At 38.5% G+C, this 17,642-nt stretch overlaps 1 protein-coding gene across 3 annotated transcripts in view; it reads right to left on the bottom strand.

Annotated features, from left to right (window-relative positions):
* Positions 1 to 17,642, bottom strand: part of SYNE1 (spectrin repeat containing nuclear envelope protein 1) — a 430,148-nt gene that overhangs the window by 135,299 nt on the left and 277,207 nt on the right. For all 3 annotated transcript variants that reach the window (XM_058534130.1, XM_058534127.1, XM_058534128.1), the window contains 5 exons: positions 17,129 to 17,296; positions 16,757 to 16,918; positions 8,753 to 8,947; positions 6,966 to 7,139; positions 3,991 to 4,182 (listed from right to left, as the gene is read on the bottom strand). In XM_058534130.1, coding sequence (XP_058390113.1) covers positions 3,991 to 4,182; positions 6,966 to 7,139; positions 8,753 to 8,947; positions 16,757 to 16,918; positions 17,129 to 17,296 — 891 coding nt within the window. The remainder of the gene's footprint in view (positions 1 to 3,990; positions 4,183 to 6,965; positions 7,140 to 8,752; positions 8,948 to 16,756; positions 16,919 to 17,128; positions 17,297 to 17,642) is intronic.

Below are 17,642 nucleotides of genomic sequence, written 5' to 3'. Positions count from 1 at the left end.
TGGGACCAGGAAGGGGAGACTCTGAACAGCATTTCCAAAGTGATAGTCCAAGAACCAAGTTTGGCTTCTGGACATCCTTTGTTTGCCACACAAATTATTTCAGAATTTTAGAATTAAATGTCAATGTTTTAAAATTGGGAGACTTCAGATATAAATCCAAATTTCCTTTCTCTGGAAGATCTAGCAATGCTGCCTATAAATTCTTGTATGATAATAGCTGGGGCAGAGTAACAGGTGGTGCTTTGACGTGAGACCAGCTTGCCAACGTCTTGACTGGGCCTGCCTCACTCTCTTATATTCCCTTCCCAGGCCCTGAGGCCTTGGAATTTGTGTTCCCACCCATGTTTAATCCCCACTGTGCCTGCTCCATCCCCCACTACCTGCCTCTAGGGATGGGCATCCCAGGTAGGAAACCTTGGAAGCCTTTCTGTTTGTTTTGGATTTTTTAGAGATTAAGTTCATTCACACACCACCATGGGGGGGAGGAAAAGCACTATGCTTTAGACTGATAATACCTTTTTATAAAACTAAGAGAATTGTTATATACTTCCACAGTTAGAAAATCATTCGAGCTTTGTTCAACTTTAATATCTTGAAGATTTTTCTTTTGGCTTTAATTTGTAAGGTCAGATCGTATGCGCATGTTAAAGTATGTAAATTTTCAGGGAAAAGCTGTATTTTGTCTTTATTTGCATTCATTTATCCAATAGCGAGTTCAAATATCTTTTCATATGTTCATTGGTCATTTGTATTTTTTTCCCTTTGATTTCTCTCTTCATCTCTTTTGTCCATATTTCTATTAGGTGACCTTTTCTTATTGATTTAAAAACAGATTTGTGGAAATTAGGGGAATTAATTTTTTGTCATTTGAGTAGCACAGTTTCTTCCCTATTAGTCCACGTCCTTTAATTTGGTTAATATTTTTTTGGTCACACAGAATTTTTTCATTTTTGTGTAGTAGTTTTGAAGAAACTAAAATTCTGGGTTTGGGGCATACTAGCAAAGGTCCTCTCTATCCTAAGATATTTTTTTAAAAATACTGATACATCCAGAACTTTTCAGGCTTAACTTTTACATTTAAATCTTTGATCCATCTGTGCTGCCTTTTTTTTGCTAAGAATGACTCAGGAAATCCAGTTTATCATATTTCAAGTGGTTCGTCTATTACTTTATTATTATTTTCATAGTGAGTTGTATTTCATCCACCGATTTGAAAGGCCACCTTAAACATTTATCAAATTCCCTTATATACTGGGGTCTCTTTTTGGGATATGTATTCTGTTTAATTTTTTGTTCATCCATTTATTATGCCAATACCAAACTATCCTAATTATTATATTATTGTACTTTAATATATAATAAAACTAATTAGCCCCTCATAACTCTTCATTTTCAGAATTTTATGGTTATTTCCATGTTTATTTTATTCTAGGTAAACTTGGCATCATTTTGCCACATTCCAAAAATATACAGTTTGTATTTTAGTTGAGAATAACTTAAACTTATGTGTTAGTAGAGGAAGAAGTGACATCTTTAAAATATTGTATTCCTATCTAAGAATAAAGTTTCTCTCTCCAGTTTTTCATATTTCACGTTCAACAGCTCTTGTTGACGTCACGAAAGACCTGTATGTCGCTAACCCCAGTGGTCAGTTCTCAGTCCTCATCTTACCTCCTTCATCCTCAAGTGGCTTCCAGGAACCAAAATCTCAGTCTTCCTCCCACCTCACTGGTTTCTCCTTTTTACTCTTCTGGGAGCTCATCCACATCTTCCAAACTCCTAACACTGGAGTGTCCCAGGGCTTGGTTCTAGGACTTTGGTCTTCTTTATCTCTCCTCACTCCCTTGGTTATCTCATTAAGTCTTATGCCTCTCAGGACCATCAGGAGGCTCATGACATCAGTCTAGGTCTCTCCTCTGAATTCCAACCACTACTGGACATATACTAGACATATAATAGAATTCCAACCACTCAAACTTAACCTCAAAATTAAACTACCGACCTAACTACTCTCTGTCCTCCCAAATCTGTGTCTCAGGTAGTTTTCATCTTCTGAATTCCGCAGAATCTGAGAAGTTCTCATCACCTCGCCTTCTACAGTATACCACCTAACTGGTCTCTCAGATTTCACCCTGGTCCCCTATACTGGTTAAAATCCCATCTTTTCACTCCTCCCTTCCCAAACACTCCAACGGCTTCTCAGTTCCCCCAGAGTAAAAGCCAAAGTCCATATGATGCCTACGAGGTCCTTTGCACCCTGGACCCCCTGTCACCTGTCTGGCCTCATGTGCCACCACTCTTCTCTTGCTCACTCCCCTCCAGCCACACTGGTCTCCTTGAACAGACCAGGGATAATCCCACGGGAACCTCTGCACTTGCTTTCCCCTTTGCCTGGAACTCTCTTCCTTCGTGGCCACATGGTCCACGCCTTCAAACGTAACCCGAGGGAGGCATCCCTGGACACCTTGTTTAAAACTGAAAATAATCCGCCAAGTGCTGCCTTTCTCTATCTACCTGCCTTACGGTATTTCACCCACAGCTCTTTTCATCTTCTAACCTAGTATATAATAATGTGTTCTAATTTTATTTATTATCTGTCTCCCCCCACCATAATCCTTTGAAGATAGGAATACATAGATATAGATATATAGATACAGATAGATAGTCATTTTCCGTGCTCTTTCACTCTATCATATAGAGTATTAGCAGGCACATAATAGCTTCTCAATAAATATTTGCTAATTTTTGTATAGGATAATAATAGTAATATCTAATTTGTAAAGATTAAAAAAGAACAAAATTTAAAAACTGGACAGTAACAGTATGAAAAGTGCATGGGAAGAAATCTGAATGAAAGTGATCTAAGGTTCTTAAATTGATCTGGAGGGAGATTAAGATATAAACTCAGAATTTATTAGGTATGCATGGTAAAAAAATAGAGGGTAAAAAAAAAGAATTCAACTACTTGAAAACAAAGGTTAAAAAGGACAGAGAAGAACAGAAAGAGCAGGACAAAAGTGGAAAACAAAAAGTAAGATAATAAAAGTCCAAATATACCAGTAATCACAGTAAATTTAAGTGGACTAAACCTGCCCTTTAAAAGTCAGAGATTTTCCCATTAGATAAATGTTTAGAACCAACAAAATATAGCTAAATGTTCTTTATAAGAAGCAAATCTAAAACATAAGGATGCAGAAAGGGTAAAATCAAAGGAAAGTTAAAAGATATACCAGGCAAATATCATCCTGAAAAAGCTCTAGTAATATAAAACGAAAATCACTACTAGGGAACATTAAGGTCACTACACGATAGTAAAGAGGTTTGATACACTTATTCATATAGTCATATATTGTCAATTCAGTATATAACAAGTCTAAAGTTGTGGGCACTAAATAAAAAAGTCTGAGTATATCTTGAAAAATAGAATGTAGGAGAAATAAAAGAGAAATGTAAAAATGTTATAGGATATCTTAATCTATGACCTATGTTCGAATATTTTTTAAGACAGTATATTTGCTAGATTTTGGTGTTTATTTTTCTTTTCTTTTCTTTTCCTACACCGAAATCTTCAGGTCTGTGGATTCAAACACAGTCATGAGTCACTTAATGACGGGGATACATTCTGAGAAACGCGACGTTAGGCGTTTCTAAATGGTGTTAGTCATTGAGCCAACATCATGGAGCGTACTTACACAAACCTAGGTGGTATAGCCTACTACACACCTAGGCTGTACGGTACTAATTTCTGGGACCACTGTCATGTATGTGGTCCGTTGTTGACCGAAATGTCGGTCATGACTATAGTCCTTACAAAATCTATTTGAAAATCTATGCCAAAGTTTATATCAGGCAGCTACGTATACGAGTATGTATCATTCCCCAACTTTTCCTTTATCTGTCACAGGCTCAGAAGAGGCATGCCAGCAATGCACAAATATTCAGCAGTCGCTGCGGCATTGCGTGGCTGCCAGTGGCCAGAGCCCTCCTCACCCGGATGTTGAGCTGCTTGTCATGCAGTGCTCTCTGCAGCTCCAAGAGGCTGCCTTTGAGGGTTCTCAGCTTTACCGCCAGCTGCTCAGCCTCGTCCTTCGTGTGAGCCTTGCCCTCCAGCATCAGGTTTTCATTGTGGACGGAGAGCTCCGATAAGGCCACCACCTTCCGCTCGATTTCCACCAGCATGTTCTGGAACAACAGCGACAAGAATGAAATTCACACACCCTGCGAACCTCTGCAAAGACTGTTCTCACAGTGAAACACAATACTTTCTTAGTCTTTCACCAAAAGAACACGCCTTCATGATTTTTTCCTAGTTTTCCCACAGCCTTGAAGAGTAGTATATAGATTTTTTGCAATTCCTTGAGCTTCTTAATTTTTCTAAGATTCTATATTATATAATGAAAAATATATTAGAAAAACACATGGAAAGCACATTTTATATAGCCAACAGACAAGGAGAAAAAAACCATGCCTTAGTGTTATCCCATTATTATGATTATCTTATTATTTTAGTGATATATTGTGATGTTTATGGCTAATGTCATAACTATTGTAAAGACATCACACGATCAATCTTTTTTTGTCAATTTAAAACATTGCTTCTTTGGGTTGATTTTTTTCCCCCAGATTATTGCTCTTATTTCTTTATTTTTGTTTTTTATCTAGTGTATTTTTCACCTCACATTTCTGAAAGTTTTTCTAATAATTTTACTTTCACTTTCTGTGACAACGGTCTATGCTGCAAGGATCTCCCCTAAAACAGAGGCTAAATCCAGGGAGGATGCAAAATAGTCTCCCTTCTTCCACAATAAGATTTAAAACAAAAACCAAAAAAGAACAACAACAAAAAAATCAAGCAAAACAAATAACAACCATTTTATTTTCTACGGAAATCGTTCTGTTTTTATATTCCTTAACTCTGAACTCTTTGAAATGCACTTTCTAATTTATATTCAGTCAAGTAATTTAATAAAGAGAAAAGATACTTTATTTCTCTGTACAAAGTCAGAATGACTTTTAAGAATATAGGTTTGAAGCAAAAAACTAGAACCAGATGGAAGAGTGAAATTTTTAATGAAAGGAGGCTTAAAGGATGCTTTCCTGAGGATGGTTTTTGAGGAACTGATATAATTCTGTGCAGGATTGACTTTTCCATTAGGCACCATTGGCGTGGTGCTGAGGGCCCATAATTCTTTTAAGGGCCCAATAAAATATCTTAATTCTAATTTTTTTTTTTTAAATCAGAAGAAAAAATGAATATAATAATAAATCCACCCTGGATTATATTAGTTTTGTACCAAAGCAGTTGTGAAATAAAAATATAATTTGCAGTATTTTTATAGAGGAAGAGGTCCATGGAAGCAAAGTACCCAGGACTTCAAAAGTCACAATGCGTGCCAGCCCCAGGGGCCTAGTGGTTAAGTTTGGTGCACTCCACTTCAGCAGCCTGGGTTCAGTTCCCAGGCGTGGACCTACACCAATCATCAGTGGCCATGCTATGGCAGTGGCTCACACACAAAATAGAGGAAGATTGGTAACCAGATGTGAGCTCAGGGTGAATCTTCCTCAGAAAAAAAAAAAATCATAATGTGGCCCTAATTCTGTGTAACAGCCACAGTTATAATTATACCACTGGCTTAAACACTAGATTTGAATTGACTAAGGAACTGTTGCGTACTTGTGTGATTCCATATGCCTCCATTTTCTCAAAATAATGTCAAAATATCATTTTAATACTTTGTAAAAGTCCTGAAATATATTATCTGAATTACAGACTTTATGTGTAACTATAAACATAGAGATATCCAAAAGGGAGAGGTGGGTGTAATGATAAAACATAAGTTTGAAACGCTAGTACATGTGGTAATTTCAAAGTGCTAGAAGAGAACGCTAAAAATAGATGTCTCTTTTCAGAAAAGAAACTTTAGAAAAGATGAAACAAAGAATAGAAAACACTCACGTATGGCTCACTCTTCTCTACCATCAAGAAAGAGAATAAAAATGCTTTGAATACACATAGATAAGTTGCCCAAAGAATTTAAAAATCCAAATTATAATAATCAATATTATAATAATCTCAAATCATAAAAAGAATGACCAAAATGGCATATTAAGAAAAAAGTTAGTGTTCATTAATTAATGGTTTTTGCGTATTTCCTCTGATTTGAAATGGGAGAAATATAAAGTTGTGCACACTGATATTTAACCTTGCAGATTAGGTAGGGTTTTCTAGAGACTTGCTGGTGAGTCAAATGAAAGAGCTTTTAAGACTTACTTCACCCGAGTGTGAAATTTAATATGTTGATAATCATTGAAATTCAACGATTGGTACATGGGAGTTTGTTGTCTATTCTCTATACTTATATGTTTGTTTGAAATTTTCCATAATAAAGAGGTAAGAAAATAACATGACAATAAAAATCTTAATGCCATTACCCATTACATCAATTTCTAGAGACCTCACATCAGAGGAAGAAATTCTGTGCTCCAAAAGACGACTTTCCTATGTTCAATCTGTCTGCCTATAACTGACAGTTTTTCCAAGTTTTCCAAATAAATATATCAGAATTAGAACCGAATTGCAAGAGATCATCTAGGGACACCTTGTTGTGTTTATCCACAGTCTGATTCACTGATACTAATTCTTCTCGTTGAGTCTGTACTCCTTAGCCACCAAATATAGATACCGTAAGTGTTCTGGCGTCTATAGTCTTTAAAAAATGTCCTTTAGGATGCTGAAGATTTTCTAAAGAGCAGATACTATCAGTAAAATTTCTCAAAAGACTAACTCCAAGTTTGAATTTCATGTAAGCTTTTATAAGGTATTGTTTTTCTACTCTCTAAATATATAAAGTATATGGGTTGTGAAAAATCATATATCCGTACCAAGCCTTTTTACCATTATGTTTTCTGTAGTTAAAAAATGTGCTTTGTGATGTTGGCGTATTCTTTCCGGACCATCTTCGTACCTGGCAGTCCACAAGCTGGGCCTCCATGTCCATGGGCTCCCTGGGTGCACCCAGTGCAACATCCAAGGTGGCCTTAGTGCTCAAGAGCCAGTGGTCCAGCTCGTCGGCTTCACAGCGATACCTCTGCAGAGCCTGTTCCTGTCTCTGTTCCTCCAGCTGATCATTTAGCTTCTCCTGATGAATTAAGTAGAACATACCATAGATCAGCCTAAGGTAACATCGTTAGGATTCACCACAACAGAGCACCAGTTCTCAGCCCTCGCTGCACATCAGAATCACCTGTGAAACCTAAAAAAAATACCTATGCTTATGCCACATCCTAGAGCAATAAAGCAGAATTTCTGGAGGTGAATCTCAAGATTAGTATTTTCGAAAGTTTCTTTGATGATTTTAATGTGCACCTAGAGTTTAAGTATTCTAAAATAATATACCTATAGGACCAGGCAGATAATGTGAATGATGGAAACTGGTCAGTATTAGAACAAAAAAACGGCATAAGACAGTTGGTAAATGACAAAAGAAACTTGATCTCCATGTCTCGGAAACTGTAGGGAGTGGTGGGGACTGTGGCAAAACAAAGAACATATGGTCCACCTAAAAGGGCAGCACCATGCAATTTCAGACAATTGATCCCCTATAGGAAGATGTGGCCCAGTGTTACTAGTTTCTTGAGTGAAGGCAGAAATTCAGATTTTTTAGTTAGATCTCTGGGTTTTTTCAATGCTGGCAAATAATTCAGATTAAAAAAAAAATCTAGGCCAATCACTTCATTTCGAAACTCCACAAGGGTTTCATAGAGTGATTAGGGACAATATTACTGAATTAAAGAATTAATTCTGAAGATAAGGTACTGTAAACCCATTATTTTCAAAATTATTTTATTAATAATTTATTACAATTATTATTTTTAAATTAAAATTTTATTAAATAGTTTAAAATAGAGATTAAATAGTGAAGATAGATGCATTAATTTTAAATTTCTCTATATATGAATATACAACCTGAGTAATTTTATAATCGATAAAACTAGAAAGAACCCATACACCCAACAATAGGGTCTTGGTTAACTGAATTATGGTATAATCAGCTGCTAAATAAAATAATATTAAGTTCACATAATAATAAATGTAATAAGAACTGATTACTAGACCCTGCTAGACCCTGGAGATATAAGGACTCTAAAGGTGCTTATGGGGTCTCCAGCCTACCCAAACTATGTGAGTAACAATGTGGACATCACATATGTTTAGGGCCAGGAATTATAAGAGAAGAAACAAAAAAAAAGGAAAATAACTTATTTTTAACACACAAGTTATTGTTATCAAGATTTCTCTCTCTATTAAATAATATTAAAGTTAAATAGCATGAGAATCAGAATTGCCAGAGTATTTTCATGAATTAATGTGCTTGAATTGGGTAACAGTGACTAAGGATTTATTCTTCACAGTATTAATACCACTATTCATAAAATATTCTTATTTAAACATAGCAAACCATTATGCAAACCTTCTACAATTATTCTCCACAAGGCTCTTGTCTACCCTGTATTTGCTGTCCACATTCTCAATTTTTCACGCTGAAATGAGTCAGAAAGGGGTGAAAAGACACATTCATGGCCACACACTGACTGAGTGCTCTATTCATGAGACCCTCCTTGAGACACAACGCCAGCTTCTCACGAGTGGGCAACAGTAAAAATCCAGATCACATAAGGAAGCCACATACTTGTCACCACGACTGGAAGAGTTAATTGGGACAGGAGGGGCACCCTCAGAGTTACTCGCTACCTCCAAAAGCTGTCGCCTCCCTGATGCTTTCATCTGGATGGTGGACATGCGCTCTGCCAAGACGGTGAGCGTGGACTGCAAGGCTAGCTGTTCCGCGGGGTCGGACTCCGGAGACGCGGACACCAGCTCCTCTGCGAGGGCTGACTGGAGCTCGCTGATTTCATCCTGAAGCATGAGAATCTCATCCATCAAGGCCTGGAGGAAAGACTTCGGAGTCACACTCACGTACGTACTTTTGTGGACCGAGGATCGCGTCACTAGCCGACTCTCACATCAATTGACATGACTGAAGATATTTCACTCCCAAGTCATTTCACCAGCAACTAGGGGGGCATACTCACCTATGTTTCAAAATGAAAGTACCAGACTGGACATCAGGAAATTTCTGATTTGAAAACCATTTGTGTCACTAACTTAAAGGAATTTGAAGAAGGTAATTCATCTTTCTGGTTTTCAACAGGCTCATCTGTAATCCGTTATGTCTGAGTCTACAATTCTAGGCTAAAAAGAAAATGCATCACTTTCTTCCTCACCAGGATTTTTCCCACTCCAAATTTCCCCAAGTCTGAGACAGCACTGTGTTTTAATCCAAAACTCACATTAAACAAGAAAAATCTTCACCTGTTTCTATGTGGTCACCCTCTCCTTTTTCTCCTTCTCTTCCCAACTCTGAAATTTGAATTTCTCAGGGCTAATTTCCAGGCCCTCTTTTCTCTCTTCACAGTGTCCCCCAGGTGATATCCTCCATTCCCAAGGCTTTAAATGCTTTCTAATGCTGAACACTTCCAAAGGTATTCCTCACCCAGGCACTGTCCTAAGTTTCTGACTTGTATATTCAACTTACCTATTTCACGGGTATCTCCTTCACGGGTATCCTACTATGTATAAAGCCTGCTTCCTCCTCTGTCTTCCTTGTCTCAGTAAAAGGTAACACCCTTCTCTGTATGGCTGTAGCTCTAGATCTATGCATCATTATTTACACCTTCTCTCCTTCCCTCGCCAAATCCAATCCAACACCAAATCCAATCGCTTTTACCTCCAAAATATACCTTGTATATCTCCTCTGCCCCACCCGATGTCAGAGCCAACTCTCTTATCTGAATTGTTCTAATGGTCTACTGGTTGACCCACCTGCTTACACTCTTGTCTCTCCAGTTCACTCTTCACAAAGTAATTAGAGCAAGCTTTTAAAAGGGTAAATCAGATCCTCTCACTCCCCTGCTTTAAATACTGGCTCATTGCCTATTACTGGCCTCAGGGCCTTTGTACATGCTGTTCCCTCAAGCTCTTCTTCCCACCCTGTGTGTGATGGTTCTCTTAATCCTTCCAGTGTTAGGTTAACTGTCACAACTTCAGAGAGACCTTGGGGGCTGGCCGTGGTGTATGCGCGTGCTCTGCTGCTGGCAGCCCAGGTTTGGATCCTGGGTGCGCCCGGATGCACCTCTTGTCAGGCCATGCTGTGGCGGCATCCCACATAAAGTAGAGGAAGATGGGCACAGATGTTAGCCCAGGGCCAGTCTTCCTCAGCAAAAAGAGGAGGATTGGCATGGATGTTAGCTCAGGGCTGATCTTCTCACAAAAAAAAAAAGAGAGAGAGAGACCTTGCCTGACCACCCAGTCTGAAAAACAATCTCTATTATTCTCTCTCAATAATACCCTGTTTTCCTGCTTAACATCTATCACCACTATACATGGGTTTTAGTTTTCATTTTTCGTGTTTTATAACTTGCTCTTTAGCCAGAATCTTGACAGAAGAAAGTCTTATTTAGGATTTGAATGACGTGTTAGAGAAACATGGCCCACCACAGGTGGGGCAACCATGACTTCAAGTAAAAAATACAGGCTTTATATTCACTAATATTTCATTTCATAGTTTCCAGTGTGGCCCCCGATTGTGTACTTCCCACCTCTGCCCTAGGACTGTAGGCTTCACTGTAAGCCAGTGCCTCCTCAGAGTGGGCTCTCAATAAATATTTAAAAGATAAAACAAGAAAAAACCTTTCTCTTTTCCTAATATCAAGTGTCACCATATCCAATTGATTTTTTAAATAAACTATTATATTGAAATTATCATCTACGTCTAGAAAAGTGCACAGAGTATAAGCGTACAGCTCTATGAATTTTCACAAACTGCACACACCCATGCTCCTGCCACCCAGATCAAGAAACAGAACATTCCCAGGACTCTCCAAGCCCCCTCGACCTCCTCCCTGTTACTACCTCCCTCCTTCCCAAAGGTCCCCACAGTGCTGACTTGTAAATGTCACAGATTACTCTCGCCTGTTTCTGAGCTCTATAAATGGAATCATACCTGATGTACTGTATTGTGTCTGGTTTCTTTCACTTCCTGTCATGATTGTGAAAGTCACTCATGTGGCTACACATAGAAGCAACTGATCACTGTCATGGTTGTATCGTATTCTACTGTCACCTGGTTTGTGGATTCTGTCCATTTAAGCCTTTCCAGTGGGTTCTCGGTGGTATCTCATAGTTTTAATTTGCATTTTCTGATGACTAATGAGACTGAGCACTTTTTCCTATGCTTGTCGGCCATCTGGATAGTCTTTTTTTGTGACTGCCTGCTAAAAATCTTTTGCTCATTTTCTACTAGAGTCTTTCCTTTTCTTATTGATGTGTGGAGGTGTTTATATATTCTGGAAAGGAGTGCCTGTGTTTCTTTTTGTTCTGTGAATGCAAATATCTACTCCCATTTTGTGATGCGGCTGTCCCTGAATAGGAAAAGACTTCCTTAGTGGTGACTTTTGATAAACAGAAGTTCTTAATTTTATTGTAGTCTAATGTGTCAATATTTTCCTTTATTAGAAAAATTAGGGCTTTTGGTGTCCTATTTAAGAAATCTTTGCCTACCCCAAGGTCATGAATATATTCTCACATGTTGTCTTCTAGAAGAATGCTATTCAAAGCGTGGTCCATGAAATGGTGTGAGTCTGCAAAATGTCTATCCCCAGTACATGACAAGATTAAGATACTGTAAGTAAGTGTTAAGAAACTTTTATCCCAACTCGACATTGGCGTGATATCCAAGCAAGATTTTGTTTTATTTTACTAAAATATTCACCTGTGATGGGTTAGAAATTTTTTTTTAAAAAAAAGTTATTCACCATAGATAGTTTGAGAAGCACTGTTTTAAAAGTTTCCTTTCCTACCTTCACATTTAGATCTACAATCCACCTAAAATTAATTTTTGTGTCCAGTGTACGTAGGGGTCAAAATTCTTTTTTTTCCAAATGGATATCCAATTGACCCTGTATTATTTATTGAAAAGATGGTTTTTCATCCATTGTTTTGCTCTATAATTTTTGACATAAGACAAGTGTTTGTGCAGGTGTGAGTGTGCTTCTGGCTTCTAATTCTGTCCATTGATCCACTTGGCTGTCTGTGCCAATACCACACCATCATAATTACTATAGCTTTATAAGTCTCACTTTCTGGTAGGATCCATCCTTCAACTTTATTCATCTTCTTTAAGGTTGTCTTGGCTATTCTTGATCCTTGCCATTTTTAACATATATTTTTTTCTACATTTGCAATATATTTTAGAATTAGCTTGATAATCTCCACCAAAGAATTTGCTGGGATTTTGTAATGGGATTGTGATGAATTTACAAACTCATCCTATAATACATCCAAATGCTTTTTGTCCAATAAATTATTTTCTACTACTTTATAATCATTTTTTGGTATTTGATTGCCAAAAGTATAAAATTCATATTATTTGGTCTATTTTAAAGGTTTCTCCACAACTACACTGGCCTCATTATGTCTTTTTTTGCACTGTTCCTCTGTACAAGCAAGAAGAGCCCCCTCTGTTTCACACCATGTTCATTCTCATTGTCTCCTCCGTGCCTTTCCTCAGACATTTACATTTATAGTGCCTCCTACTCATTCCTGTTGCTATTCCAAATTTTCAAAATCTGCTCACGATGACGAAGGTCAGAACAAATTTTCAAAATCTCCCAAAAGACCTGCTAGAGTCTCCCTTTAACTACTTCCGACCACTGTAACCCATAATCACATTGCTATTTTTTGCACAATGTGTTGGTAATCCACTCTACCCCCAAAGCAGGCTTTTTAATCCTATATTAATGAAAAAGCTTGCCTATTTTGGCTGTGTACACAGTAGGTACCCAACATATCTAGCTGAATTAATTTTAATTCCTGATGGAGAAAACAGGTATATGAATCATGAAACAACCAGGAAAAAAAAAAGATTCATTTAATCTCAGGGGATTTGACCCAATCAGGTGTACAGCAAAGTTACCAGCTTCCATTTCTAACTCACAATGTTCTAAAACAGCTCTCTGAATGTTCTGCAGTAAGTAATGAAGGAATTAGGAATTCTAGAACTGTTAGTTTTCATCCTGTTAGAGTCAAGCCTCTCTCTTCATGCTTCAGTTTACTCTCAAGGGAGAGTAGATATTTTTGGAAGGTAGCTATAGTTTTTAATTTCACGATCCAGCAGCCAAGCTTACTGGGGAGGGGGTTTTCTTTTGGGATGATGAAAATGTTTTGAAACCAGAGAGAGAGGGTGGTTGTTATGACATTGCTAATGTACTAAACGTCACTGAATCTTATGCTTTTTTTGTGTGTGTGTGAGGAAGACTAGCCCTGAGCTAACATCCGATGCCAGTCCTCCTCTTTTTGCTGATGAAGATTGGCCCTGGGCTAACATTTGTGCCCATCTTCCTCTACTTTATATGGGACGCCGCCACAGCATGGCTTGACAAGCGGTGCATCAATGTGCGCCCAGGATCCGAACCTGAGAACCCCGGGCCACTGAAGCAGAGTATGCACACTTATCCACTGCGCCATCGGGCCAGCCCCTGAATCTTATGCTTTAAAATGGTTAATGTTATGTGATGTGAATTTCACTTCAATTTAACAAAACAAAAGGATCCAGCAGCCAAATATGTCTTCACCCCCATAACCCTGCCTCAGCTGGTGGCCAGCTGCTCCCCTCCAATATCCGACTCGAAAATAAGGAGAGAGAGATGAAATGCACATCTTTGGGCTTCTGACTTGTGTTTACGAGGAGGGCGTGTGCATGACACTTACGTGGTTTAGAAAAGTACCTGATCTCCTCTAAAACGACTCGCTCTGGGGAGAACATGTCTTCATGTTTGGTTGGACACCGAAGGTAAATGTGAATTTCATTGTGACTTTCAGAACTATCTACATCAGCACACTTCCTTTCAAACTTTGAGTTGTTCTATACATTAAAAAAACAAAAACAAAATAACCCCAGAGCTCTGCCTACTATCCATCACTGACCTTAGTGTGGCAAAGACAACACATGTCCACAAAGCACGAGCTGCCCATGATGACGCAGGTCAGAACAACAACCACAACTCAGCTTGTGAACGGCCTTAAGGTCTTAAAATTAAATCTATCATACAATTTAGAGAGGATAACAAGAAAGCCGCAGCACTCCACCCAAATTCAGTAGATTTAGACAACCATTTAGAGGAAAAATGTAGGAATTAGGTTAGCTCCTCAAAGAAACATTAATACTTCCAAGAGAGTGTTGGGAAAGATATAACAATTGAAGTGTTTCTATTATTTATTTATTTTTGCTGAGGAAGATTCAGCCTGAGTTAACCTCTGTTGCCAAGTTTCCTCTTTTTTTTGTGTGTTTGGAGAAGATTCACCCTGAGCTAACATCTGTGCCAATCTCCCTCTATTTTGTGTGTGGGTCGCCACCACAGCACGGCTGCCGTGAGCGGTGTAGGTCCTTGCCCAGGAACCGAACCCAGGCCACCAAAGTGGAGCTTGCCAAACTTAACCACTAGGGCAGGGCCAGCCCTATTTCTATTAATTTATAGGAAATATAAAAAGCACACTGGATTTTCTCAGCCATTTTCAGTTGGAATTTAGAAATAGTAATTCTAAAATAGTGCTTGCAATTTTTTAAGTACCATTCCAGAAGCTAAGAGCCAATTTAGACATCGTGATACCATTAACTTTTCATGTGGGCAGATCTGCCCCAGAATTTGTAAAACTTCGGTACAGACAGCAAAAGTTAGCAAAAGTAGGTCAGATGGAAAATGTTAGATTTGTGATGATATGATAAATTATATGGTATTTATATTTTCTTTCCTTCTCATTAGAGCATTAATATAATTGTTAAGCTCCAATGATGGGTAATCATCATTGAATTAGCTACATTTCCTCATTGCTCTAATTGTTAGCATTACCACTCCCAACTTAGAAAGGGACAAAAAGTCATGTTGTTGGCCTTAATTACAAGAAAAGTCAGATTCATTTCTAATTGATAACACTTAGCATTAATGTGTAATTTTGAGTTTTCTCCATTAAATCTCTTGAAGAAAATAATAATTTTGCTGTACACTCAGTTTACGTGTGTTTTCATGCCAATGCCTGAAAGGCAAGGTGGTGGTGGTGACCGGGAGCTAATTTGCACTTTCAATAGGAACTCTGGAATGTCAAGGCAGACCACCAGGATCGTATTTTCATGCAGTCCCTAAATCCTGTAGGACCCAGTGAAGGGTCTTTGGGAGCTGTGGTCAGTCTCCTGGGACACAGGATGAGCCTTGAACAAGGGCGGAGGTGACCCAAAAGTAGAGAGATAGTCAAACTATGTAAACTCTCTCCTAGAACATTGTCTCCTGATAATGTGAGCTTGTGACACTCAAAATCACTCTTTGGATAATTTATACCAAGTTCCTTTTGGGTGCTAAAAAGGAGCTGTAATGGCATGGAAGGAAGTTCTCTTGTGCCTCCAGGCAAGGTGAAGCACAAGTGGGGTAGGGGGCGAGCAGGGCAGACACAACCCCAGGGAGCACACTGGTGCTATACAGGCAACTCCTTCAAATGCTAACGAGGTGGCCATTGACAATTAGAAAATTGGAGTATCAGTTAAAAAGGACTGTGGTGCTCAGAGGAAAATTTCATTGTAATAGTCGCCTAAGTCCCTGACTGTCCTCATGATTGGTTTGGTCCAGGTAAACAAAGGTTAATTTTAATTTTAGATTTTTACAGCACCCTCCCCAAACCAGACTGACTGTGGGTGACTTTGGGATAGCAGAAAGACCCAGAGAAGGTAGTTTTACCAAAATAAGGCCGCAAAATGGATGTTATGCACTTTGATCTCTATCTTAAGAAGTTACAAGAGTGTCAAAAACCTAAAACCACTATTTCTCAATATGCTGTCTCTAGATGAACTGTTCTCATTTTTGTGTTATATTGCAAGGTCCTATATTGTAAAAGAATGCAATTTTATCTTAGACTATCCATATGAACAAGCAATGTATTCCAAAGTTATCCTGGGTTCCAAAACTAGCAAGACGTAAAGTAGAGGAAAGATACAGCACAGGGTTTCACTCTTAAAGCTGATAAATTTCCCAGTACTTGATAGACACACATATCACACCACGCTTTTACACTCTTAATTTGCATTTAAAGACATCTTTCTTTTCCTCTGCCTTTTGTAGGGTTGTGACATGCTCCTGAGTTCTGGTTGGGGGAAGGCAGCATTTCACAATATCATAGTGACTGCATATTTAAGTGAATGCAGGCCTCAGAACCCTTGATCCCAGTTATACTTGATGGTGCATTAACAGTACACCTGACAATATTGCTAGAGCATTAACCAGATTTAAATATATGTACCTTCTTACCATGCATTTTAAACTGATGCATTTTTAACAACATCTTTCTGAGTTAAGTTAATGTAATCATCTCTGGTTCTCATTGCCTAGTTTACATAACCTTTTAAAAAATGATTCAAGTCAGGCACAATCCCAAGATTATAACTTAGAACCCCTTATTCTTTAACTGCTTCTTTGCCCACTGATGTCTGAGAGTTATTCTCTTAAGTGATAATGGGGAGGTACTGGTAACCTGGCTAAGTTTCTTAAAGCAACAATACAGTCTGCTCTCTCAAACACAAGCTTGGCTGGCCGACCAGTCACAAGAGTGCACCTATTAAATCATGCAGGAAACTGAAGTCATTGTTATTGTTACCTGATGTTCAGCCATCTGGCTTTCTGGACTCCTGCCATGCTCTAGACTCTCACTGAGTTTCATCTCGATGGCCTCCATTTTTGTGGAGATGGACTGGAGAGAGTCCTGGTACTTTTGTTGGCGTTCCAAAGCTTCATAGAGTGTGCGCTGCTTTTCACTGATCTAAAGAAAAAAAAGGATATTACCCAATGTTTCCTAGACCCTTATCTTCTAGATTATGACATTTCTTTCCTCACTGCTTTCCCTCTGGGGCCCAACAGAGGGTGTTCAACCGTGTACAGGATGTGTAAACTCTACGCATGTATTTCATAAGAATCACTAAGGGAATCGGTGTCTGGTGGGCTTAAACAATTCCATGTTTCAAAGACTCACCACATTCTTTAAGGTTTCCCAAGAACGCTGCAAATCATCCAGTTTAGCAGTAGCAGATGGCTCCAGTCCTGGTGCATAGAACTCTTGGGATGGCAGCGTGCTGGGGTGAATTCTCGCGGCATCCGTCTGCAACCTCTCAGCAGACAAGGCTTGGTAATAAGCAATGTCCTGTGGGTGCAAAGCACAGCATTGGATTCAAGACGAAGATAAAGTTTGGATTAACACGCTCCGGGTACTATTTGTCATGGGGAGGAAAGGTCTAGGATTCACATCTTTCAAGGGGGGCTACAACTAATGAAGCTAGTAAATTCTTGTGACAAGAAGAATTTAAAGATCATATCAAAGCAAATTACAATTGCTTCAGAATTTTGGTTTATATTTAAAAAAATGAACAAATGTATCAATAGTTCAAGTTGCCAAACCTCATTCTTATTTTATATCTGGTAAAATGAAAATACAAAGGATTTAACTGGTACGCATATTTAAAGACTGTTTAGTATAGCAAAAAAGGAGA

The sequence above is a fragment of the Diceros bicornis genome, chromosome 39 (assembly GCF_020826845.1).
Source record: "Diceros bicornis minor isolate mBicDic1 chromosome 39, mDicBic1.mat.cur, whole genome shotgun sequence".
Lineage (NCBI taxonomy): Eukaryota > Metazoa > Chordata > Mammalia > Perissodactyla > Rhinocerotidae > Diceros > Diceros bicornis.
This window is presented reverse-complemented; position numbering and strand designations above follow the sequence as displayed.